Source organism: Lutjanus erythropterus, chromosome 18 (genome assembly GCF_056507025.1).
Source record: "Lutjanus erythropterus isolate fLutEry1 chromosome 18, fLutEry1.hap2, whole genome shotgun sequence".
In the NCBI taxonomy this organism is placed as follows: domain Eukaryota; kingdom Metazoa; phylum Chordata; class Actinopteri; order Lutjaniformes; family Lutjanidae; genus Lutjanus; species Lutjanus erythropterus.
Window position 1 is genome coordinate 6,239,486 of NC_139334.1, and position 26,717 is coordinate 6,266,202.

The 26,717-nt window shown below is 39.6% G+C and overlaps 3 protein-coding genes across 5 annotated transcripts; 1 reads left to right on the plus strand and 2 right to left on the minus strand.

The window, feature by feature from the left end:
- Positions 1 to 881: 881 nt before the first annotated feature.
- On the minus strand, positions 882 to 7,786 carry tdh2 (L-threonine dehydrogenase 2). Of its 2 annotated transcripts, XM_084742997.1 has the most exons (9): positions 7,233 to 7,786; positions 6,902 to 7,108; positions 5,575 to 5,617; positions 5,420 to 5,490; positions 5,127 to 5,276; positions 4,871 to 5,043; positions 3,517 to 3,607; positions 3,151 to 3,420; positions 882 to 1,858 (listed from the first exon to the last, which is right to left on the minus strand). In XM_084742997.1, the coding sequence occupies exons 2-9, from the start codon at positions 7,092 to 7,094 to the stop codon at positions 1,713 to 1,715; spliced, it is 1,137 nt and encodes a 378-aa protein (XP_084599123.1). In that variant the 5' UTR covers positions 7,095 to 7,108; positions 7,233 to 7,786; the 3' UTR covers positions 882 to 1,712. The 2 variants fall into 2 exon arrangements, with proteins under 2 accessions (XP_084599123.1, XP_084599124.1); XM_084742998.1 differs by having other exon boundaries at positions 3,227 to 3,420; positions 6,902 to 7,786.
- A 102-nt stretch (positions 7,787 to 7,888) lies between these two features.
- Positions 7,889 to 17,909, minus strand: LOC146310515 (myotubularin-related protein 9). Of its 2 annotated transcripts, XM_084743116.1 has the most exons (11): positions 17,703 to 17,909; positions 16,083 to 16,139; positions 15,525 to 15,633; positions 15,283 to 15,408; positions 12,568 to 12,741; positions 12,266 to 12,483; positions 12,011 to 12,172; positions 10,869 to 11,010; positions 9,492 to 9,712; positions 9,252 to 9,403; positions 7,889 to 8,120 (listed from the first exon to the last, which is right to left on the minus strand). In XM_084743116.1, exons 1-11 carry the CDS (start codon positions 17,885 to 17,887, stop codon positions 8,020 to 8,022), a joined length of 1,647 nt encoding a protein of 548 aa, XP_084599242.1. In that variant the 5' UTR covers positions 17,888 to 17,909; the 3' UTR covers positions 7,889 to 8,019. The 2 variants fall into 2 exon arrangements, with proteins under 2 accessions (XP_084599242.1, XP_084599243.1); XM_084743117.1 differs by lacking the exon at positions 16,083 to 16,139.
- Positions 17,910 to 20,750: 2,841 nt separating this feature from the next.
- fam167b (family with sequence similarity 167 member B) lies at positions 20,751 to 23,309 on the plus strand. Its single transcript, XM_084743063.1, has 2 exons — positions 20,751 to 21,133; positions 22,133 to 23,309. Exons 1-2 carry the CDS (start codon positions 20,840 to 20,842, stop codon positions 22,394 to 22,396), a joined length of 558 nt encoding a protein of 185 aa, XP_084599189.1. The 5' UTR covers positions 20,751 to 20,839; the 3' UTR covers positions 22,397 to 23,309.
- Positions 23,310 to 26,717: the final 3,408 nt, after the last annotated feature.

The window sequence follows — 26,717 nt, forward strand, 5'->3', positions numbered from 1 at the left end:
ACATATCACCAATTAAAGCAGTGGTTGCCAAACTATTTCTGGCCTGCTTCAGAAGCCAAAAAGAAGTTCCCCCAATATTATCTCACATTAATAATAATTACAGAAGCAACTGAGTTAAATTTCGTGAAATAAAGATTAACATGACAGCATCGACTAACTCTTGTTTATTTCTCCTACATAAATCCTATTCATTCAACTTTCTTTTATTCTATATTTCTCCTCTGGTCATCCACACTTCCTCTGCAGTGGCTCTATGCCTTCCAAGTGGGGCCAACCCCATGGTTTTGGAATGACTGAGCTAAGGACACACCTTTAAGCAAGTATCCCGTGCTGGGCTGATGCACCAAGTCGAACAAAGACAAGCCAAGGCAGCACGTGTGTATGGAAAAGGGGTTGTAGTTGATTGTTGAGTATCAGTTTCAAAACACAAGTATTTGATAACCTTGTAATGAGACTCAACCATCAAGTATCTTTCCCCAGAATCACGTACTGTACCTTTAATGTGAGAGCAGCATCTTAATAAAGCTGGTTGGGATGGGGAAAATGACTAATTTACTAATATGTCATAAACTGTTCAGTAGGTGTATCTACAATAATGCGTCATATTTTATATGTTGATCATTAGATTTAAATGTAAAACAGAATTGTGAATTAAAATTTATGGTGGTGACATAAATGTTGTTAAGTAAAAAGTACAATAACTCTCCCTGAAATGAGTAGAGTAGAAAGATTAAACTGTTTGAAATGTAAATATTGAAGTACTAGAACCTCAAAATTGTACCTAGTTACCACCATAATCAATAGTACTGTTGTCAGCATCATAAATATTATCAGGGCACATTCTACATATAGAATACATGAAGTTCAAGAATTTACAATGATTACTGCTGTTTGTTTTTATTATTCAAAGTCTGATTCAAAAGTACAGTACACTGCATTTTTTTTATACATTGTTTTCAAAATTAATCTACAGTAAATAAGGCTTCATTTGTTATTGGTTAATAACCAAAATCACACGTCTGGCAAAAAAGTAAAATAAAGGCTTCCTGTTAGATGCCACAGCAAGGGTAGTGGGGTTGTATACAGTGTGTGATTTTCACTTGATAGACTATATTATAAAAGACTGCCTTTAAGACAGCCAGAACACATGATGAGTCATTACAGAGTTAACTGAGCCTGCCATTTCAGATGATCCTGAACTAAAAGTGTACAACAGATTTGTTACTTTAAATGTGCAACTGGTCCATATTATCTTAGACATTTTAATAGACATTGTAACAGACCTTTGTGTCCATGGATGCGATTAACATGACATTTGGAAATCTCTAAAGCTTAAGAAAGAAGTATTTTTCTGTTCCATCTGAGGCAACATACCCATGTGAAAAGTGATGCTTATACCATGATAACAATTAAAAACAACAAAGATGAAGAGAAGGTTTGACAGTATATGATTCCCTGAAAAAGACTGAAATGTGCGTGTTTGAGTGCATGCATATGACGTCTCATTGTCCACTGTATATTGAGAGGTTCTGACTGAGAGTTCCTACTTTACAAACAGTCCCTGGCTCATTGTCGTAATGTTCCAGAGTAACGGAGGATAGTGGTTGACAGCTTGTGAAAGTGAAGTGAAAGGAAGGGTGCTGTTGGTGAATGCAGGCTGAAGAAAAGTCAGGGGGGGGGGGCCTTGGTCAGTCTTTGTGGAGCAGGTTTCGCTAGCTGACTGGCAATCCCTCATTTGTCCTCTTGTCTCGAATGGAGCGCAGCATGTCTGACACCAGCTCCTCAAGCCCAAATGCTGGTGCCCAGCCCCAATCCCTCCTGGCATTGGAGTCATCAAACCTTACAGGCCAGCTGTCTGCTGCAAAGTGACAAGAGAGATGACCACATTAATTCTGTCGCATTGGTTGTAATCAATCACACTAATAATTATTTCAAAATAAAACAACTGATAACAATCAATAAAACGATAAGTAATGCAAAGTAAGATAAAACATAAAGTAAAATGTCATTCTTTCAGGTCCATGCTGGAAAAGACTACGGGACCAAAATAAACAGTTTACAGTTTTAGCTTTTTCCTAGTGCAGTGCTCATTCAGAGCATAGAGAGCATGCCCATTTGGAACAGGCTGATTGCTTGGGAAAGAAAAAAAATATTCATACAAAATTCAAAACAGTGGAAGTAGACAACAGTAGATATAGATAGTCTGGGCCCACAGAATCCAGGAAAACACCACCAACAGCCATACTGTGCAAAATTCAGTATTGTAATATACCTAGGGTCCTTGGCAATACACCTTCTAAGAGGGAAGTAGTTTGGACAAACGATTCTCAAGATATGTGAAGGACAGTCATACATAAATAGCAAGATTCCGTCTTTTATAGTTACATGGCACAAACTTTAACATGTTATCATGACCTGAATGATATATTTCTCTTTCAGTAGGTGAGCAAATCATCAGTAATTTAGTAGTTTTTGTCATGGGATGTAATATTTACTTTTAAAGGACCAGTACATAGATTGGACCAACTGAATACCACTCACCTCACCCTTCCCTTCCAGATGAATAGGAAAAACTATGGTGGAATGTGAAATGTGAAAAGCTGTATCTATAGCCAGTGTTTGGTTTGTCTCTCCCGGGCTACTGTAGAAACATGGCAGCCTCCTTGCAAGGTTGGAGATATACTTGCTTTTAAACCACACGTTTGTGTTCATGTAGCGCTAATTTCTGAGGATGTACACAACCTTCACTCCAAATAAACGCAAGCAGCCATGATCCATATGTGAACATGTAATTAAAAGCAAGTACATCTCCAGCAAAAGAGAACCTACGCCCTCTGTAGATCATTCAAAGGTAACAAAAACACAATTCCTATTTTCATGTAATTATACCCTAAGGAATATATAATATCATATTCCATTCCTGCCATATTCTGCCACCTGATCCCACCACAATGTACACACAGGTCCTTTAATCAGAATCCTCAACAAGCTATTGCAATTCCTCAGTGCCAAAATAGAGAGCCAAAAGCACAAGAAAGTCAAATTTTCATTTTGCCAACTGGAATAATTTTTTAAAATGATGACTGAAAACACTGCAAAGATGTATCACCCCACACAGGTTGTGTTTGTGTGTCACATGTTAAGTCGTACCAATTGTCTGGCGGACAGAGTCAGGATTATAGGTGACCTTGAGGTGAGGGAGATGCTTGCGGATTTCTTGGGCTACCTCTTCAGGAGTGAAGCTCATGGCAGCGATGTTGTAGGTGCGCAGGGACAGCTGGCACTCTGGCGCCTGCATGAACTCTACTGTGGCACGGTGGCAATCAGAGATATGCATCATGGGAAGACGGGTGTCAGGACGCAGGTAGCACTCATGGTGACCTGTGCTGAGAGCATCGTGGAAGATTTGAACTGCATAGTCTGTGAAGACAGAGGTTCGGTGTGCTTAGTCCATGACATCAAGCTGATTGTACTGAATCTATATGTGGCAGATGAAGATGTGAAGTGATGCAATACCTGTTGTTCCTCCTCCAGGTGTTGTGTTGACTGATATCACACCTGGGTAACGTAGGCAGCGGAAGTCCAGACCATATTTATGATGGAGATACTAAAGAAAAACACGCAAAGAATATGGAGATGTCACAATCTCGTACTGTATCACGTATTATATGTGTATGTGTGCATGTATATATACACACACATATTTTACACACACACACACACACACACACACACACACACACACACACACACACACACACATACATCACCTTTTCTTTCAACAACTCTTAGTAAGTGGTTTTAACTGAGGACAACAATCTTTGGAAGTTTTGAAAGTTAAATTCTTTCCCTTTCTTGCTTGATAGACGACTTTAGGTACTGAACGTCGTGGAGTCTGTTGTTGTCTTTGCGCTACACAGAGCAACACATATTTCCAATGGGAGACAGGTCTGGACTACCTGAACTCTGCAGAATGTGTCTTGGCATCATCTTGCTGAAATAAACAGGTACGTCCCTCAAAAAGATGTTGTCTGGATGGCAGCATATGTTGCTTCAAACCCTGTGTGTACGTTTCAATATCAGTGTGGCTTTCACAGATGTGACAGTTGCTCATGATGCCATGCCACACCTTCATACTATCACAAATGCTGGTTTATGGACATTGTGTTGTAACAATCTGGATAGTATTTTCCCTTTTAGTCCCAGAGGACATGACATCCATGATTTCCAAATTCAATTTGAAATGTGGACTGGTCTAAAATGCTGCTCTTAAACTGCTGGATTATTTGCCAATCAGTTTTTCACAAAGTGGAGAACCTTGCCCCACCCTTATTTGTGGACAACTGAGCCTTTTGAGGATTCTTCATAGCCCATCTTGAGTCTTATCTTATCATCTGCTTTAAATTAACCTGTTTACCTGTCAAATGCTCCAAACAGGGGTTTTCTTGAGCAGTCTATTGTTGCCCCCGTAAAGGTCTAAAAGGATTTGCAAATCATTGCATTCCATTTTTATTTGTATTTTACAGTGTCCCAACTTTTTTGGAATCAGGGTTGTATATTATTGAAATTGCAAAATGGCCAAGTGCAGTATCGCTTTTGACAAAGAAAAAATATATGATATAGAAAAAATATATGATATAACAGCATTATAATGCTACAACATTGATATAAGACAACATTGTTTTGATGTGGCATTTGTTTGACACACACCCCACAAATATGAAAATGAAAACTTTGATGCAAAAGTGATCATTCCCACTAATAATGAATCATATCACAATATATATCAAAATAATTGCAATATGATTTTTTTTTTTTTTATATAATATCATGCAGCCCTAATGTATATCGATTTTTAAGACTGACCCACCTCCCCCATCAACTCTCCATGCACTTTGGACACGCCGTAGATGGTTCGAGGTCTTTGGACACAGAGGTCAGGGGCTGGGTCACGTGGAGACGAGGGACCAAACGCTCCAATGGTGCTGGGGACAAAGAGGCGCAGGCAGTTCTCCAGGGCCAAGTCCAGCACATTATGAAGGCCTACACAGATAGCAGAACATCAAAGGGGAGTTTAAACTTAATAATCCCTAAGAAGGTGGTACATGCGTATGCACTCATCAGACCTGTGATGTTGATCTTGCGTGCCAAAGCCACATTAGCCTCGCCCACAGCACTAAGCAGAGCGCTGTAGTGGACCAGCCAAGTGATGCGATTATTTACAATCAGTTCTCGGAGAAGTTTGTAGTCCAACACATCAGCGTACACAAATGGGCCTGATGGGAAATGAGAAGAAGGCGGAGAGATCAATTATATGTGTTATTATGTGCTATTTACACAGCAGGGAAATAAGCTGTATATCACTGGAAAAGGATGCAAATTATCTGAGTAAAACAGAGGTAAATTTATTTTTACATACCACTGCTGAAAACATGAGGCGGAGGCTTCTTAATGTCTGACAGAATTACATTCTCTGTTCCATACTGCTTCCTGGACATTAGAATAGACATAATGACATTCAAATTTCAAACATTTTGACTAAGTTAATGTCTCAGGGATTTCTTCACACCTCACCTCAGGATCTGTGCAAGTCCCACACCTAACTGGCCAAGGCCACCTGAATTAGGATAGAACAGAATTTATTCAGTCTGCAAATAGAAAATGGTTCATATATATAAATAAATTCACATTCATTCATATGCACAAATATATAGCCTCTTACAAAAAGTGGCAGATACCTAAATGATCCAGTTGAGAACAAAACAACAGACACTCAACATAACTTAAAAATGTCTGCCGTACCAAACAGGTGTACACTGTAAAAAGTTGAGAAAACTAAATTTTTGAGTTTTGAGGTTTTTTGGAGATAATTAATGTTATCTTTAGATAATCTTGAATCTCTGAGTTTTAGAAATCCTCAAAATTATGTATTTCAAGAACTGTTCACAGTAAGCTGTGAACCTGATTTGTCATTATGTGGATGTTTGAAGTTGCTATTGAAAATAAAAGGTAACTTAACCATTATTCATTTTCACTTAAATGAATCTACTCACCTTTTGAAACACATTTTTTGGTTTCTAAAACTCAAAAATTCAAGTTTATTTAAAAAGGAAAAGTAAATTGTCTCAACAAAAGATTACAGGTTGGAAAACCTTGCTTTGATTTCAACAGTTGCTTTGAAATTCTGAGTTTTCTCAGCATGATTGTTACAGTGTAGGCTGAAGCTACAGCTTACCCTTTTAACAACACACAAAGTTTAACAGACCAAACCACAAAACCTGCATACAGAGACAGAGTTTCATATTTTATCCATCTAGAGAAAACAAGACAAAGTTTACCGTTTGCTATGAAAATTAAATAAATGTTTTTGGTGCACCATGCTTCAACTTTTTGTTTGTTCCAAAGCTTTATCCTGGGACAAAAAGTGACAGCAGGCTATTATTCTCCCGACCGTCACCCATTGGCTCTTTTATGTCACCAGCACTGTCTGTACGCGCCCTATTGTGATGAGCCAAAATGGGGTCCCGCTGCTGGTGCACAGTGAAAACAACTCGAAAAAAAAAAGATAGCACATGTGTCTGTGGAATTCTACTCATGCCGTTGATGCCAAAATATGAATCATCTGCAAGGAGACTCTTGGACTTTAATTCAATTTACACATAGGATCTGTTTGAGAGTGATTTCAGTAGTTCTCCCAGCCCCCTTAAAAGGTTCCCTTCAGCAAGGCTCTCAACCCCTATTGTGGCCAACAGTACAAAACAGTCACTACACAGTGAAAGTGGTAGAAAACAATGGCAGCTTCACAGGTTCAGTGATAGAGTAGCTGTGGAAAAGTCCACCTTTCCCTGAATGTACACGTCAGGAGGAAGTAGCTATTATGACATAAGAAAATTTGTATTACCCGTGATGAGGACACGGGGGTTCTCCTGAGGGGGTGAGGGGCTGCAGGTCTCCTGGCTGTTCCACCTGCTCATCTGCCTGGGCAAAGAGCTGAAGCTGCGGCCGGGCAAACTTCGCACCCTACTGAGACAGCCTCGGCAAAACAGGCCCAGCACGGCCGCAGTTGGCACACAGACCCGCATACCTGGGTGCATGTCCAGTAGCAGTCCTTAAAAAATTTAATTAATCTTACTGGTGACACGGAACGTCTAAACCTTGGTAATACAAGTTCTGTTAAAATTATATTACAGGACAAACTGAACATAAATAGGATACAGAAAATATTGTTTTACCTGGGTGCTGACAAAATCAGATATCCCAGACAGATGATTCTTGGTCCAAGTCCAGCTGATGCAACTATGCCCAAAAAATCCTAAACTATTCCTCTAAAGTAAATTATAAATGAAGAGCTGATAAGATGGTTTTTAAGGCATTTATATGTCAGAATTAAAAGTTTACCATCCGATCAGTCACCGTTTCAGTTCACCCAGTAACCACTGGATAAATAAGCAGGTGTAGAAAGTCATGCTGGGCTATGTGGTTCTTGTCCACTTTGTATAATCACCCAGGCTTGTGGCTCTTGACTGAACAGGACTACAGTCTCCAGCCTGCAAAGCTCCATGTGTGCAAACATGCTGACTTGCTGTGCACAGGGATTTGTATTGTGAAGAGTGTTTAGCTGAGCTTAACAGGACTGGGAGGTGTGTCCGTTATACAGCCTTCCTCTATTGATAATATTTATGAGTGAATATATGTCAGAAAATAATTTCCCCATGGAAATTATGCAAAACATGGACAAATGTAACACTCCTTAAGCAGTTTTTAAAGCACTTTAACATAGTGGCAAAATATAGAGGACTAAACAGGCTCAAATTACACCAACAATTATGGGGTTTTTTTTATAAAACACTTTTTGTACAAGAATAAAAAAAATAGTGTACATTAAAACACAGACTGTTAAGACTTGGGTAAAAAAAAATCCACTGTCAAATGGCATTGCACATTGGTAACATTCTTCCTTAAAACATGCTCTACATGTTAAGACAGATTATCTTGACTTGTTCATGTACTGAATGGGCATCAGCTGAGTGCCAGTTTCCCCCACTCAATGACCATGTTTCTGATTTCCTCCTGAGCCTCTTCAAGGTGACGAGCCTGTTCGGTCCACCTCAGAAAAAAACCTTAGGATCAGACATGGGTTTGAGTCAGAACCAACACTTATATTAAAACCCTAAAGACATCAAAATTAGCAAGACTGTAAGCTTATGATTATATGTATAGCCAGAGCTCTGCTGCACAGTTAAAAACTAATCTCATTTCAGTAAGTCCAAGTTTATTGACGTAAACTGAAATTAAATAGATAATCAATATAGAAATGCATGCTTATCCAAATTAAAATAAATTAATAAAAAATCAATTTGGGTGCCGTCAGGACCTACTACACTGTTACTTAATCAGTTGCTCTGTATTCCTTAACAAAATAATTCATTTGTTTGTTAGCTAGCTAAAGTTAATAAAACATTAAATTGTTTGCTAGCTTGCAGAATTTTAACAAAACATAAAAACTATTTGCTAGCTAGCTAAAAAGTAAAAGAAAAATTACATAGTTTTATAGCTAACTTAAAAAAATGCCTAAAAATGTGTATTGTTTGTATATTGTATATAAAATGTTTATATTGTTTGTTTGCTAGTTAGCCAAAAAGTTGGTTAGACTTCTCACGATGGTAGAGAAACTTCTCTCTTTGAGAAAAACTTGTTGGCTGAATTTTCAGCCGGAGTTCAAGAAAAAAAGATACATCATAAAATTCCTTTAGGTGGCTTAAATTAAAAATAATTTAGTATTTTGCTATCTGTCTCAAAAATGCAGCCATTTCAAAAGTTAAACCTCCTCAAGTCTAAGTTCAAAGTTAATACTGGATCACAATTTAATACAGAATTAAACCATAGTTTATTCCGGTCTAAAAATTAGTCCATATTGGTGCAACCCAGCCTAAATAATGAAAGTATTTTGATTACATGTTAGCAGAAGTGGGGGACTCAACTCATGTGACTTGACTCAAGTTTCAGGACTAAAGTCTGTCTTGACTAACTCTGATAAAAGACTCGAGTTGACTTTGACTTGGTATACATGACTTGAGATTTGAGTTTGACTTAAAACAGTGACTTGACGGGACTTATATTTACATTCTCTTTTTGAAACACGAGTTACTCCCACTGCCTCTGCATCTGAGGCTCCAATTTTGAAAAACTGTAGTAACTGTAGGTCATAAATATGAGATCAAATTTGAAGACATGTGCCAATCAAAGCTTACCTCTCCACAGCTGCAGAGACTGAGGGTGGACTGAAGGCCAGATTGCCAGCTCAGTGCGCTCATACAGCGGGTTAGAGTAGTAATCTCTCTCCCTGGGCCTCAACAGGGCCTGGAACAAACAGTGAGTGTTCTCCATCACTCCTAGAGTGCACCTGACAGGGAATGAGAAGTGAGGTGTGAGGTAATATTAGCTCGAAAGACTGAAACTGTTGGGTTTTGTGTCAGATTAACACAACTGACCTCTCCTGATGGCTGTTACACAGGAAGGTGCCGTAGTCAGACGAGTACACTTCGGTCGCCAGCCTCAGGAGCAGTGCCTCAGAGAAGCCCAGTGCCAGGGGGAACTGACGCCACAGCTGCCACACGCAGTCCAGCAGCAGCAGGAAGACCGGGGCCTCCTGCTGGAGGCGGGCGTGGGAGTAGGCCGAGTGGGCACAGCGCTGCTGGAATGGGTGTCCTGCCTGGAGAGAAGAACACTTACTCGTATAAACATACTGTTCATACGGTATACACAACTGAGTCCATTGAGTCATGCCAAATTTTAACTTTGGACGTCTCATTTACATTCTGGACATAGTCTTGTACTGCTGAACTAAACCAGTGGTTCCCAACATTTTCCTTTTAGGAACCCCTTTTCTATCATTGAGTAAACCGATGACCTCCAACTAAGTGACATTTTTTATGTATGTTTCATATTATAGTCAATGCATAACAATAACAATTCAAAAAATGACAAGCTGCACAATTAACCTAAGAGAACACAATAAATGCAGGAACTTTATGTAAAGTGAGGAATGTGGATGAAGTTTGAGCCGTTTTCCTGTTATTTTTAGTGATTTATACTATGTAGTTATTTAATTTTTTAACATTCATATATACTTCATATATTTCTTTTTTGACAAATCTCCCTGATGCTCAGCCATCGCTCTATTAGTTCCTTGATTGTTCTATTTGTGTATTTCTATTTTCTCATGCAGAATGAGGCTGATTAGCAGAGAGTGAAGGCTCTGTGAATTTAGCTTGTTTTCAGGTCTTCACTGTGTCCTTATACAGTTTATATCTTAAATAATAATCTAAACTTTATAGTCACAATTTAATTTAGTTTTTAGGAAAAAAAAAGAAAAGGTTACACCCCTTAAAATCATGAAGGCCTTACAACACGGTAGAACTGTTGGAGCAGGGAAACATTTTGCTTTATGTTTGGAGTCCACAACAGACTGGAAAGAGAGTCACCAGAGGGACAAGGTGAAGTGAAGCATCCATGACCGTGACATGCAGCAGAGTGAATATAACTTTTGTTATTAAGGCATTTCCTGTTAGGTGAGCAATATCCTTTTCACGAGACATTTGGTCCTAACCACAGGGCTTTATAAACAGTGGACATCTCTGCAGCAAACAGCAAAATATAAGTAACAAAATTCAAAATACTCTCACTTTGGCCATGACTCAGTTTCTGAAATGCCTCCATTTGATTTAGATGTTTAACTTTACTCAAAGCATGAACCAAAACATTGAGCTTTATTTAATATGATAGGCTTTTTGTATCCCAAAAATGATTTCAGACTCAGAAACTCTGTTAACTGTAAGCTAGACATCGTCACACACACATACACACACCTGTACCCACTCCCTCTCCAGCAGAGCCAGGAAGCCGTCCAGTGTGCGGCAGCAAGGGTCCATGATGAGCTGAGCCAGAGTGCTGATGAGCAAAGTGGAATCTGTCCCTTCAGACCCGTGAACCAGAACTGAATGACCGTCCCTGGAAAAAACCAATAGATACACCACAGTCCTGTTCATCTACATGTATAATAAAAGGCATGCGTGCATTTATTTCTATGCAAAGCAGTTACAGAAGCCTATCTATTGCTGCTTAATGCCGTATTTTATTTGGTTAAACCCGGGGAAGAAAGTTTCCTACGGGGAATAACAAAGTTTTGACAGTATTTCGAAATATCATTTTTAGATTTCTTATAGCTTCTAAAAGTTACTGTAATGTAATTTAAAGGTTCTGAAAACATTCTGAGAATGTGATGGACCCAAACAAGACCAAAACAGAACATTATAGGCTGGTCACCTAAAGGTTCTTGTCCTTAAAGGTTCTCCAAACATTATGGGGACTAATTGTGAACATCCTATAGTAATGGTTTCCTAAATGTCCCCAAAACATCCTGAATATTCCCTTCGAGACAGCCAAATAACATCCCTCTACCCTGTTGCGAACTCTACATGGTGACAGTCTGGGAATGATCTGGAAACATGACAAGACAACATCCTTTACACCAGTGGGGACGTTCTCAGAACCTTCTGGGAACAGACATTGCTAGCTTGGATGGTCTCCTACACATTCCAAGAAAATGCTGAATGTTCCTTGCAAGACAGGCAAATAATGTCCCTCTACCCTTTCAAAGAACTCCACATTGTGACCATCCAGGAATGTTCTGGGAATGTTACAAGGAGACATCCTTTACAAAAGTGTGAACGTTCTCAGAAAATTCTAGGAACATTTTCTAGCTTGGCTGGTCGCCTAAGCTTTCCCAGGACATCTTGAATGTTCTCTGCAAGTCTGCAAAATGAATCCCCCTACCCTTTAAAGAACTACATTGCAACTGTCCAGCCACATTGTGAGAACAGCACAAGGTGATATCCTTTACACCAACAGGGATGCTCTGGAAACATTGTGGCAACATACCATTTCTAGCAGGTGAGTGCACACCACCTGTAAGCCCAGCACAGACACACACCATGGGTGTAGCTCCTACCTTTCCACACACTCTGCCAGCAGGCCAGCAGTTGACAGAGCAGTTTGGACGTGCGACAGCCACTTTGAGTTCTCAAGCTTACTGAGCCAACGGTCCATATTATGTGATGCATCACTACAGGCCTCCACCAGTTTAATAAGACTCTCCTGCAGTGCTTTACCCCTGGTAACACATATGAAGACACAGTTTGACGGGAGCAGTCTTAAAATAGTGAACAGCATCCACTCGCAGTAAAGACTTTTCACAAACACACACCTTTCCATCTGTCTGTGCAGTCTCTTCCAGTGGCTGTAAGATGATTTGGACTCAAACCCTCCACCTGTCATACGGGCCTGCTGCGCCTGCTGACTGGAGCGCGTGTCAATAATGTAACCTTTGTCTGAGCCGTCCATCACAGCCTGGAGGAGCTGCTCATCTTCCCTGCAGCGCTTCCTATTGGCTCCTGTCAGCGGCTGACTGCTGCGCATGATGACCTGGAAGGTTTTAGTTTGATTAGAATTGTTTAGCAGCATGAATGAGCTGCAGGCCTGTGATGGCGACACATAAAAGCCCCTCACCATGCCATTCTTCCTGTGGTAGTAGCAGAGGACAGGGAAGCGTCCTCCCTGTCTGAATTTGGCCACCTTCCTTAGCAGGTCATCATTTGTGTTTTTGGGGACGATGACAGCTGGAGGGTAAGAGGGACACACTGAGTAGTCTCTGTTCACAGTGCTCAGTCTCCACTTGTCATGCTGCAAACAGAGGATGGAGAAGACGATGAGGGCTAGTCACACTGACACATGACTAATGAATAAATGAATGGGGGAAAAATGCAGCACGTGGTCACTGTTTGGAAAATTTAAACTTTAATAAGTCATGTAAATCTTTAGCAGAGCCATGTTTACAACCCTGCTCAGTCTGTAGTGTCTTTATGTCAAAGGATATTAAAGTGACAGGAACCAGCTCTGACATGGGTGGGTCCACCTTCCCTGGCACAAAACTCTTGCTCTTGCTGCTGAATTGACCCTTCCCGTAGAGTCCAGGGTATGCAATCTATATTTTCCCAGAAACAGTATGTACCTCATGTACTGTTGGTTTAATTCTATAGTTTTGGACACAGTAATAAAATCTCCCAAACTGTTTTAATGTACTTAATAGCATGTTAGTGTGTAATTTCAGGCACAGGTTTTAGCTTCCTTCGTTAGCCAGTATTGTACCAGGCTTGCTCAACTGTTTTTGGAGCACAGAACAAAAAGATGCAGTACTTAGAAAGGCTCAGTTTTTCCTAGAGGCCAAATAAATTTTGCGTGTGCGATTTGTCACTTCACTTCACATACCACCAAAACTACATTTTTATCCAAAATTACAAAACTACAGACTGGGAAGCTATTCAGTAACGCCATCTGATTCTTTAGACTAGAAAGATGTTCCTTTAAAAGTCTATCTGGAGCTTTAACGGAATGGTTTGACATTTTAAGAAATACACTTGATTGCTTTCATGTCGAAGATTAGAAGAATGACCCACTCTAATATCTGTACAAGAAATATGGAGTCACAGCCAGGAGACTTTTATCTTAGCTTAACTTTTATGAAGTTTTACTTTATATTACTCATAAAGACTGGAAACGATACGGCCGGCCCGGCTCTGTCATAAGGTAACAAAATCCGCCTACCAGCAGGAAAGTAATAGCGAAAGTTCACTTATGATATCATGTTTGTTTAATTCATATAGAAACTGAACTAATGACAAAACTCCAGGCACTCCAGACACTGCTGCACTCAAAGAAATAGTTGGGCACATTACTCGCCTTAAAAACAAAACTTGTTTTCACATGTTGGAGGACGGCTGATGATAGATTAAGCAGTCTCACAGCCTGAGGGAAGAAGCTGCTGTTCAGCCTGGTGGTACAGCAGTGGACACTTCTGTATCTCCTGCCACGGCTGCAGCTGGGGTGGGTATTGTCTTGTAGTATCTTTGGGTTCTGCGCAAACACCTCATCAGTCTCACTAATGTCTAGTAGATGGGTACCAATGATGTTCTGGGCAGTTTTAATCACCCACTGGAGAGTTTTTCTGTCCTGGACCATTAATATTCCAGTTTGTGATGTTTCAGGTCAGAATGCTTTTTATTGCTCCACTGAAGAAGTCAAGACCTCGGCACAGGAATTTTGCTTTCTTAAGTTTCCTTAAGAGCTGTTTCTGAGCTTTACCATGGCAAAGCTTGTGCGAAGCTAAGCTAACAGTCACCTGGCTGTAGCATCATATTTAAAGCTACTACAAGGAGTTTGACTGGTTATGAAACCATCTCAATCTATTACTGATGCCTCTATAAGACCTACATAATCAAACAAGACAAGTTTGACTGATACTGTTAAGTTATTCTTAATGCCTGCCACTGGGTCGGACTGTTAGTTAAATCAGACGAAAGGAGCCTGTGTTTACATTTTTTCAGCCAAAGTAACACCAAGTAATATGTTAGCTGGTTAAAAAGAAGGTGGAGGAGATTTTTCTTTAGATTATTTAATTTTTGACATTATATTTTGTGGTTATTACGGTGGAAACGCTTGTTTTCGTTCACAAGGGCCTCCAAAATCATCAAAATATGAAAGCTGACTGAGTGGGTAAGGGGAAATAATAGAACAGCTAGAACAGTTAAGTAAGTTCAGAAAAGTATATCACTTTACTGTAATGCAGCCTTTAAAGGACCAGTGTGTAGAATCTATTGGCATCTTAGCAGTGAGCTTACAGATAGCACACATGTTATCTCACTCTCTCCTTCCAGGCATGTAAGACTATATCTAGTCCTGTACCACAATATCGATGGCAACTACACAGAACAGCTCTTGTCCAATGGAAGTGTCAGGAATCAACAAGACTGATGTGGATAGACATGCAGGAGCCAACCAGTTTCTTCTGGGTGAAGTACAATCTCCAGGCTGGCCTGATGTAAACTACAGATATCCTACATGTTCTGGGAACATTGTTCCAATAAAACATACACAACAATGCTGCCTTCAGGCTCCACCTCTCACCATAGCAACATGCTATTCTCAGAGGAAGGTGTCTGTCTATTAAGCACGAACTCAAGCTGTGTGCAGCACATTCAGGAGTTAAGGAAAAACAAATGACAGCTAAGCAACAGGGATATCCTGACGCTTGACCCCTACACTCTGGCATTTTCCTGTCATGTGGAGATTGGATCATTGTTGGCAGAAGTTGCCTCTGGGACTGTGTGTGTATATTCATTCCTGTAAAGCAAAAACAAGATTAAAGGAGATTTAAATGCTGCTTACAAGCTCCTTCATTTGACTGTAGTGCTTGTCTGGGGATGAGAGACCCCACTCGTCCTGCAGGCTGAGATCAGTGGGTCTGTAAAAGAAAGGATACATCTCCGACACACTGTCCAGACAGGACAAAGTCTGGAGACAGAGAAAGAGAGATTGTTGCAAGATGTGTTTTGATGTAATAGAGAAAAACAAAAATACATCATGCTATGTTGCAGGGCATAGCAGGATTATTAGATTATTTATTATACCTCAATAGAGCGTGCAATGTTGAGACACTGCTCCATGCCTGGGATGTCAAGCTGGAGCACACGCAGATCTTTACACTTAATGGTAATCGTTCCTGAAGATCCAGATATCCTACGCACACACACGAAAACACCACTATGACTCTTACACAAAACAATAGAAACAATACCCTGTGTCAACCCCCCATGTTTTGACTCTAGCAGTGCACAAAGTTTGACTTGCAGCAAAAAAGGAAGGCAAACCCAGTCAGCTGGGATGTGTTTGCGGGAGGGGGTTTTCTCTTGCTGACAAATGGGTGTGCAACTCCTTCTCTCTGTTGCTGGCCAAATATATATCGGGTGGTTTCGGTAGTGCTGAGGCTTTCGCAAAGCTAAGAAAATGCTGTTAGGAGCAAGCAAAAAAACAACACAGGGTGTATGTGTGTGTGTGTGTGTGTGGAAGGTGATGGAAAACAGAGCTGCTGTAATCTTGTTAGCAAATTTCCTATTTCAGCAGCAGCACTGTGGGCAGTAAGAGCAGCACACAGCAGCAGACACATGGCAACACAGATGATGTCCAACCTTTCATGGCAGCCTGCATTAGAGAAGAGGGCCGAATAGGCCAAAAGGTTTTCCACACTGGTTAAAAAGATTTGAGGAATAATGGAATTAGACATGAATTAGACATGATGGGAGCACAGTAGACACAGCTTTGGTGTTGATTAGTTATGTTGATTAGTGTGATTATTTGTTTGTAATTATACAATGTAATCCTTTAAATGAATAAGTGCTAAAATGTTCTATAAATCTCATATTAAGTGATGTACTGGGCATTTTAAAGTCATCAAATACATCATTAAAGCTGTTAATTGAATTCTGTTGAATCAAGTGTCATGTTTTTTGGCAATTTGGAAACAAATCAGAGTACTGTCAGTGGTGGAAGAAGTATCAGAACCTTAAGTAAGAGTAGCAATACAACACTCCACTGTGAAAATACTCCACTACTAGTCAAAATCATGCATTATGCCGAGTATGCAAGTATCAAAAGAAAACTACTCATTCTGCAGTAAAACAGTCCTTGTCAGTGTTTTACTTTTATATGTCATGTTTTTCAATTAATATTACTGCTGCATTAATGTGTTGCAGTTGATGTTTAAGGTTGGGAAAAAGTCATTGACCCTGTTAAGAAGTAGGAGAATTTTCTCAATCCATAAAGGCACACTTCAGAAAAATTTCAATTCAAAATGGAGAAAATTTGGAGATACACAGTTTTCACTGGACAGGAAGGGTGTGAAAAAATAATCTGGAAGTAATCTGAACGTAAATAGTACCTAAGCTGTCAGACAAGTGTAGTGGAGTAAAAAGTACAAAATTTGCCTCTGAGATGTAGTGTAATAAAAGTGGCATAAAATACAATCCCTAAAGTAAAGTACCTCAGATCTATATTTAAGTATTTAGTTACATTCTTCCTTGGATTTGTCTTCATTGTACGATGTAATCTCTGTGATGATGACCAAAGTGATGACCTCTCAAGTAGTAGTATTCTTTAGAGTAATAGAAATATAATTTAAGTATACAAAAGTTATTACAAGTATACTTGAACTTTTTTGCATAACTTAAAGTATATTTGAAGTGTACTTTAAATAGTGTACTTCAGAATAGATTGCATAAGTTCAATGTACTAAAATAAATATGCTAATTCTGTAATACGTAAAGTCGTATTTCAGTGAATTTACAGAAAGTGTACTTAATTTTTAGTATATTGTAAATTGTACGTTACACTACATTTTAAAGTCATTAGAAGGATATTTCAGTAAGCTTATGAAAAGTGCACTCTAACTTACGTTTACTAAAAGCTGTACTTTAGTGTACTTTGAAAAAGTAGCACAAACAACATAAACTTTCATTTCATTAATCAGGTATGTATATTAGTACATACACAACATATATTTAAGTGTATCAAGAATACTTGAAGTTGTTCCACGTTAGCACATAAAAAGTATATTAAATACACTTAAATTTGAGTTTTTCTACAATTAAATTACAACTAAAATAACGTACAAAATAGCAAATTTCAAGTTAACTAATTATTAACACACTTTAAGTATAGTGATATTCTGACTGCAAGTACACTCGACTATGCTCAAATGTAATATATTTACTATATTTATTTCTCATTACTTCTCAGTCCTCCTCCCTCACCTTTTCTCAACGGCATCGATGTTCCTGAGGAGCAGTAAAACCTGCCGGGAGCTGCCCTCCTCCCTGTCCGAGAAGAGCAGGTGGTGGCCGGTGATGCACAGGGTGCCTCTGCTCGGCGGGTGTAGCGGCTGCCGGAGCACTACATCCTCCACATTGGCGGTCTTGATGTGCTCAGAAAACTCCATCAGCTCTCAACGCCAAAAAAAAAAAAAAAAAAAAAACACCCCTCCGCTGCTACTAAACTTGTCCTGCTGACCACTTCAAATCACTTCCTCGCCTCTCTGTCTTGTAAGAAAATGAAAGCAAAGTGCCTCCTCCGCTCTCTGTCTTGCTTGGGTAGGACTGCAGATGTGCGCTGTTTGTTTGGCGATAAGGAGGCTATATATAGAGTGATTTTTTTCTGAGCATGGTCAGGCTCTGGTGCAGCTACACCTTCACACACGCACAGAGAGACAGGTGGCTGAGCGGTGAGCGCAGACTGCGGCTCTGTGCAGTGAACGCTGCGCTGCTTGGGGCGGCAGAAGGAGGAAGTGCACGTTTCCTGACAAACAGCAGCAACACTCATATGTGTCATATTACTGGTAAAAGTTTTTGAACATTGCGTGGGGGGGGGAGAGAAAGGACACAGCAGGGATGTGCGTGTTGTGCAACGAACGACCACTAGATGGCAGCATGGTCAAACGTAGAGAACTGGTCGGAATCATGACACAGTCTAGCCTGGCAACATTTTTTGGGCGTAATGTAGATAGAGGAAGTACTTGACTCAATGTAAGCCTACAAATACTCAATTACAAATAAAGGCTGTGCAGGCAGTGGTTTAGGTAGCCTGAGTTTTTTCACAGCAGCCAATAGTAGGAGAACCACAGTTGTTATCAGTGATACTAATTAAGGTCCTGTTCCATTTAGTGTAGCAGAGCCTCTCCGGTGAACCAATAGCAGCACCCTGACTCTGTTTGACCCGAATTACCTTGATTACTATCATTTTAGCTTCTCTGTGAAATCAGATGAAACAAGCCAGTTACAATAAGTAAATTAAAACAAAGAAGGAGGAGATTTTTATTTAGATGACTTTATTTCTGATGTTATATTTTGTGGTTGTTAGGGTGGAAACACTGACCCTTTTGTCCACAGGGGACGCCAAAATCAACAAAATTTGAACATTCTTGTAGTAGCTTTAAGTAGAATTTTGAAGGTTGTTCTTTACTTAAAGGTTCAGTGGGGGGTTTGGGGGGGGGGGGTTGTTTTGGCAGAATATGACAGAAGTGTTTTTTCATTAGTATATAATCACCTGAAAGTGAGAATCTTGTTTTTTGTGACGTTAGAATGAGCTGTGTATGTCTACAGATGAAGAGGGTCCACCACGGCCACCATGTTGAACCGTGTTTCTACGGTGGTCCAGAACGGACAAACCAAACACCGGCTCTTGATATGGCCATTTCTGTTTGTTGCAAGTTTCATGGCTGCCACAGATTCTCCTACACACTTGGAAGAGAGAGTGACACAAGCAGTCCTCAGTTGGTTGCATTCTACAAGCTCACCACTAGATGTCTCAAAATCCCACACACTGGTCCTTAAAGTACTTTCATTTTATGCTCTTTTACACTTCGGCTCCACTTTGTTTCAGAGGGAAACATTTTACTATACTACATTTATTTGGCAGCTGCAGTTCGCTAATGATTACACATTTTGCATTCAAAACACATGGCAAGTTTTTAAAATTCAAGTCAATGTCTAAATTAAACTACCCATGAATATTAGGTCCTTCAAAACATCTCTACATCGACCAGCTACAACATTAAAATGTTTCTTACACATTAATGCATCCATTAGAATAAGCCAGTAATATAATATAGGATAGAATACAATACAATACAATAATATACACATTATGTACTTTTACTTTTAATTCTATATGTAGGCTTTGCTGATAGTATGTCTGTGTTTTTACTTAAGTAACATTTTAATGAAGAACCTTTACTTGTAATGTATTTCTACAATGATAACCTACTTTTAGCCTACTTGAACAGTTCACACCACAATCAAAACAACAGGTTTTCCTCTGGCCTGCAGTGCTATTTATCCATCTAGATCATTTTGGTGTGAGTTGCAGAGTTTTGGAGATATTGGCTGTAGAGATGTCTGTCTTCTCACCAATATAATGACACTAAATGACACTGTGCTTGTGATGCTAAAAGCACCAAAAATTAATTTGAAAAATTCTAAACCAGCGTCTCTTTCCAAAAATCATGACCCAGTTACTCAAGATAATCCACAGACCTTGTGAGCAGGTTTATGTACGAACTGATTTCTGCCTGGTAGAAAAGAAAGTTCTGGTGGATTGTACCAGTAGACTCTGCAGAATGAAAGTAGCCCCAACACACTCACAACAAGGTCTGTGAATTATCTTGAGTGAGCAGTTTATGTTTTTGAGAAAGAGGCACTCCTTTTCGATTTTTCACATGTATTTTTTAGGTGCTTTGAGTACCACCAGCAGAGTGACATTTAGTCCTATTACACTGGAGAGGAGGCAGACATCTCCGCAACTAATATCTCCAAAACTATGCAAACAATCTGGATGGATAAATAGCATTAGCCAGGAGTTATTTTTTTTTTTTTTTATTATTCTGGGGGTGAACTGTCCCTTTAAATAAAGCATCTGAAGTCCTTTTCCACCACTGGTTAGGTATAACTGCAAACTAACATAATACAAATGTAGTACTCGAGTGTTACTTTGTAATAAAGTACAACTACCTAGTTGTACTTAGTAATTTATTTGCAAAATCATAAAAAGTAACCTAACAGATGAAATGGAAGCAGAATAATCTATGTATTCACACCTGAGTCAAATCTTAAAATAATTTTATTTTGAAATCCTGAATGGACAGTAACAACTTTATTGTACTGTCATTCTGAATGTTAGAAAGCGACCCCTGAGCTTTACTGGATATCTGACTTCCTTACATGAATAAAAAGGCTGTAAATGTTGCAGCCTGTGTGTCCTCTGCTGCTGGATGGGCGGTCACTGCTTCTTATCTCCATATAAAGGAGGTGAGTGAGGACCTGTTGCGCTCTAATTTCCAACCTACTGCCAGTCCATTCAGCGAATCCCCGAGAAAACACGTCCGTGTATCGCAGTGATGGATTTTAAAGAGTTTGGAGAGGAGTCCTCAGAGGGAGACACGGAGGACCTGGACAGCGTGAAGGCACTGACAGAGAAGCTGAAGCTGCAGACCCGCAGACCGTCCTATCTGGAGTGGCAGGAGCGGGTACAGAACCGACCGTGGACGGAGAGTTACTCTGAACACAGGCCGGACTCTGAAGTCGTTTCCCTGCCTGCAACTCAGAGAACTGAGAGCTCAGAGGTGGTTGTGCGCAACATATGTGGCTTTGACACTATTGATGATGCTTTGGAGTTTCTGAGAAAAGAGCTGGTGAGTGACTAATTTTACCCAAAGATCTATTATATTGAAGAATAGTGATGCGAATTTTAGTCCTGCTGATGTAGCAAACTTAAGTCTGTCAAATAAAAATAATTTCTAAAAGCTTTATTCTGGTGAAAACTAAATATGTTCAGTATGTTAAATTTGAGCATACTTACTTGCAGTCAGATTAATCATCGTACACTTCAAGTGTGTTAATGCTTTGTTAACTTGAAGTCTGCGATTTTTTCTAACAACCAACTAAGTATAGTTTAGTTGTAATTAAATTGTAGAAAGGTGTACTTTAAGTTTTCTTTGTGCTTCTCGTTCACTGTAGTACAGTTTAGAATAAACATGAATTGAAGCGCACTTCTTGTGAGTATACTTAAATACACCTCTGATGAAGGGAAACTTAAGTGCACTTTAATTAAGCATGCTAATAATGTATTGCAAATGACTTGAAAATGTACCACTTTAAGTATTTGCAGTTTATTTATTTACATAAAGTTCACTAATGTACAATTTACACTATACTTACAATAAAGTACACAGTATGTTGAAGTACCACTTTAAATATTGCAGAATAAATGTATTTACTTTTAGTGCACTGAAGTTGAGGTTAGTGAAGTTTATTTTGAAGTACAGTTTTTAAAAGTACACTTTAAATTACTTTATGCTAGGCAGGGCATGTGAAAGAGATTTTCCTGCGTCACTTGTCCAGGTATCAGTGATCTGCTCTGCGTGAATGCCTAACTTAAATAAGAGAACAGCATCACTGACTTCATGCAGCCCCCTCAGAACAAACAAGCATTTTGTTAAACAATATGATGTGTGTTTTCTGACGGTCTCGAGCTGCAGCCCGTATTACACATGCCAGTGATTTTACACACTTTGATAAGAAGATAAAGGCTACGATGAGAGTCAACCAAATGCCAACTTCCACATATTTTATGGTATCTCACTTCCCCCACCTCTCACCCCTCCAATCCCTCACCCCTGCTCCGTCCTCAGAGAGAGATGCAAGTTCAGGACAACCGTCTGGCCCGTCAGCTGATCCGCCTGCGTGGGGAGATCCACCGGCTGAAGGTGGAGCAGGTGTGCGACCGTCACAAGGAGATGCTGGACGATGCGACGTACGAGCTGGAGGAGTGTGGAGAGGAGTCGGACCTGCTGTGTGACATCCCCATGAAGGCCGCCTTCGCTCTGTCCACCCCACTCAAACACCTGGGCCTCACCAAGATGAACATCAACTCTAGGCGTTTCTCACTGTGTTAACACCTCCACCTTAATATTCTTGTCACTGAGGATGTTCCCGTCGCCTCCTCTGTGTTTGTGTTGGATAGTTAGTCGGGTTAAATTTCCTCCTCTGGAGGGGTTTTGATGATGGAGTGAGGAGTGGGTGCCAGTTATCGGTGCCCTGGGTGGAAATGAAAACGACTCCTTTGATGATATGCACCTTTGCTTGACATGCAGGAGGAAGCCTCAGTCTGCAGACCTGCAGGGACACACACCCTTAATACCAACACACCTGACGGGGCATGGGCAGCTCTGTTCTTTGCACAGTGTAGTGTTTATCAGAGCAGATAGATGAAGACTACGAGCTAGACTGAAATGTAAAAGTAGATATGGAACGGGCATTATGTTTAATACCTTATACCCAGTGATTTGATATTGTAAAAACAAGGGTTCACATGTGCCAAAGAAGTTCAAAACCATTACTGTACAGGGTAAGTAGAGCAAATTTGCTGAAAGATTGTCATAGAAATAAGAAGAAGCTCACTTCTGCAGATAGACAGGTCAGATTTCTTTACATCAGTGGTTTCCAACCTGGGGGTCGGGACCCAGACAGGGTTGCAAGAAAAATTTGAGAGGATGTGAGGCGCTTAACAGGATAGCAACCACAGTCACACACAGAAATAGATTTTCCTGTAGTCTGTTTCATTTTTCTAGGAAATTACTCAGTGGTGCAATGCAGGGTACAAGCAGGAGTATACTCACTTCTAAATCCCCTCTGATGTGCAGCGTTCAGTAGTGCGCTGCAAGCCAGTTTTTTTCTAGTGATGATAGTGATGATAGTGGATAGTGATGGCATTACCTGCCCTACTCTGCCTCTGACTGGCTAGTACTCATTGAATGTGTTTGGCTGGGTTGATTAGGTTCAAGTATCATGTTTGCCTCATCTTAAATAGCTTAGTGTAGGACCAGTAATATTTGCAAACGGGCTCTTGACAAATAATTTATAATGGTTGCACACTCTGGCCTACACTATCTGTTGCAATCAGCTGTTCCATGAGAGAGTTCACAAAAGAAACCACCCAGAATCCATGCATAATTGGCCTTTCCTAAGTCCTGCCCCTTTTCACTCTGTGCTCCAATAACAGTAGAGCAAGCTTCATACCTTGGTCAGCTTTCTCCTCTCCCATCTCCTTTAGTTGGATATGCAATCTGCTAGGCTCATCTATATGACAAGAAAAACAAATTTTGAAGTTAGTTAAAAGATGTTGCTGGGGGACATGTAAAAGTTACATATATTGACATATTAAGTGAGCTAATGTTAGCTAAACACTAACAAACTTGCTAGATAATCTAGTAAGTTGTTTATTTGTCATTTCCACATGCAGAGTATACAAGAGCAAAATGCTGTTTCTCACGCCCCAAGGTGCACACAGACATATGAGGGCTTTGACAACTGGCATTTAAAGCGCAGAAAGCATACTTGTATGTAAACATAGTGAACAGAGTAGCACAATAAATAGATAGTGCAGTGGAATGAGAACAGTGGGTGGAGTAAAAACAGTTCACACAAGAAAGTACATGTGGGACTTAGGAAAGGTCAACTGTATAGTTGTCTCACTCTATCGTCTGCAGGCCAGTATCAATTGCGAAATCACAATTGCAAATGTTCTGTGGCTAATGTAAGTTTCATAATGATCCATACTCCCTGAATTCAAGCAGCAGAGGTTAAGTGACAATGTGCAAATACTACTGGTCCATTGTTTGGGTTAAGATGCAAGAGTAGATGTCACTGATTATAATAACCAGCATTTATCCTTGGGTGGATTGGGTACTTTAAAAAAGTTTGATGCATAAATTGAAAGTATAGCTTCTTCTCCAGGCACCACTATTACTACTAAAATTACTCAGTAACTTCCTTTCTTCAGACTACCCTTGTGTTGAGCTGGTTACATCCAGTGATGAGGGGTTGCAAATAGATATTGCTTCATTTTAAGAAGTCACCAGTCAAAAAGGCTGGGAACCACTTCTTTACATCAGTACTAGTACATTTTCTATGAGGTATGTAGGTGGGATGTCTGGTCCAAGTCTGAGCTGGTCATATTAGGAAAATATTCAGCAACACATTAAAGTAAATGAAGTCCTTACAGCAACAGAGTCCAGCTGTTGAGGCCTTCATCGTCTCTAGCTGTATTGTCAGTGGAAGTGGGAGCTGACACTCCAACATTTTTACACCTCGTCTTCACAACCAAAAATATCCCCACAGCCTCGCCACTGCAGTGACACGACCCCGGAGGTTATAATGTATTCTGTTTTCCATTACAATGCCCAGATGCTGCAGAGCACAGATAGGAAACTATATATGGCTGGACAGTGACCAAGTGTGATTTTTTGCTAAGTGGACAATTTATGACAAATGAGACGGTTTATTATATAGCTTAATATTATTAGTGAAAGGAAGAATAAAATATTTCTGAGTTATATTTGACATTGGATGTAACTGTGTTAAATGTAAAAAAAAACTACCAACATCAGCAACATTGTCATTCTATGCAGATAAATCATGCTACTGTAATATGAATGTATCTACATGACATATGAGTATATCAGCAAAATGCCTTAAAATGTAATTTTCTATTTTTTGTTGCACATACAGCAAATATTAAAAAGACTTCACGATATCTATGCCATTTGCAAGTGATATTTTATTTATTGTATTTATACAGACGACTCCACCACACACTTCTAGTGGGTCATAAGTGATAATTTAGAAGTCTATACATTGTTTTTTAAGGGAGATCCTACATAGTTTGCTTGTAAAACATTGGTTAATGCATATTTAGAATTGGTCCTTTGGACTGGCTCTTTGCATCTGTATATGCACAATACTACCAGTCTTATCTAGGCTAAATGTCACCACATGCTCTGTGTGTCAAATTTATCATTGGTCTTAAAGCCATCCTGCACAATAGGCTCTTCTTTCCTTCTGCAAGACATTCATGGTGACCCGGTATAGTATCCAAACATATGAATGGAGCCCTACAGGGATGTGCAGAAGCGCACACATTGTTGGTCCTAATTAGTCGAACAAGAAACCAAATATGCCTCGGCAGAGTGCGGTCACTGTGTGAAATGAGAGCACAACCAGGACTGCTGAAATGTACATAATGTGGCATGGCCTCATGTCATGTGTGACCTCAATAGTAGAAATGAATATCATATGGAAAATGCGCATAGGTAGAGGTATGATACCTGGGGGCCTTAATCTTTGGTGAATGCTTTCATAATAAAGCACTGCTGACTTGTGTTTCTCATGCCACTCAGCTCTGCCCTGCAGATAGTTTCCCTCGACCTTTTCCCCATATATTCCACATGTCATCATATGAGCAGAAACTGATATTTGAAGGGTCCGAAAAAAGCAACTAGTTTGTTTTAAAACTGAACTTGGTTAAAGACAAAATGCTCATGAGTGAGCATTAGGAGGAAAACAACTAACATGGTAAAACAAAAAATGGACTTTAGTGGAATTAACTAACCTTTTCTCATTAACATAAATATACACGTTTTATTTCTTCAAGTTAATTACATTTAAAATAGCTTGCTTTATTTTTAGAACACTTCAGAACTTATAAACATGAATTCTTCTAAGTTGAAGTCTTTCGAATTGAAATGATGAGTTGAATGCATGTACAGTACAGACTTTAATCAAATCATTAAATTACTTTTCTGAAGAATCATGATCAGCATATTAGCAAACTGTTAGAGTTAAAACTACCCTTCTTTATTATAGTTAAAACAACATGCTGTTGTTGATTCTTGACAGTGCGACTGAACAGTTGTTGGTTCAACTTAGTATCGTCAGGCTTATTGAACATGTTTTCTTAAGTACAACGGAATTAAAATCAAGTTTATTTGACTAGAAAAGTTCATTTGTTTTGAATCATTACAAAATTACAACAATTTCTCTTTTCAACATCACTTAACTTAACATTTTACGGCTTTTTTAAACCTTTTTTTTTAAGTTAAAACAAATAGTTTTCTTTTTTTTTTAAGTTCACATGAAAGAGGGCAGCACCTGCACTGTGAGGCAGGCAGCAGGAGGATAGGAAAACTTTCTGCATATTGATAGTATCTCTGTTCGATTGCGTAACAGAATGTGATTTCCAACCACATTTGGAAGTAGTGACAGCTGTGGTCGAGGGGGAATGAGGAATACCCTTCAAGGCTCATGGGACCTGCCAAAACCTGAGCTCCAAGGATGGTGAGGCTCTTTTAGGTACGTGCCAGATCCGATCTGATCCACGGTATTATTTCATCATATTAATGAGGAATTTGTATCCGATAAGATAGGTGATACACATGC

Bases quoted from the DNA above. Each gene is read 5' to 3' on its own strand.
- tdh2 (XM_084742997.1), bottom strand. From the start codon at position 7,094: ATGCACCCAGGTATGCGGGTCTGTGTGCCAACTGCGGCCGTGCTGGGC. The intron at 5,491-5,574 runs GTGAGGTGTGAA...TCTAATGTCCAG, and splicing joins GGACTTGCACAGATCCTGAG to GAAGCAGTATGGAACAGAGA. The intron at 3,608-4,870 runs GTGGGTCAGTCT...GTTTTTCTTTAG, and splicing joins ATGGAGAGTTGATGGGGGAG to TATCTCCATCATAAATATGG.
- LOC146310515 (XM_084743116.1), bottom strand. From the start codon at position 17,887: ATGGAGTTTTCTGAGCACATCAAGACCGCCAATGTGGAGGATGTAGTG. The intron at 15,634-16,082 runs GTTGGACATCAT...GTGTGTGCGTAG, and splicing joins AATGCAGGCTGCCATGAAAG to GATATCTGGATCTTCAGGAA. The intron at 9,404-9,491 runs GTCAGTTGTGTT...ATTCCCTGTCAG, and splicing joins TGTAACAGCCATCAGGAGAG to GTGCACTCTAGGAGTGATGG.
- fam167b (XM_084743063.1), top strand. From the start codon at position 20,840: ATGGATTTTAAAGAGTTTGGAGAGGAGTCCTCAGAGGGAGACACGGAG. The intron at 21,134-22,132 runs GTGAGTGACTAA...CTCCGTCCTCAG, and splicing joins AGTTTCTGAGAAAAGAGCTG to AGAGAGATGCAAGTTCAGGA.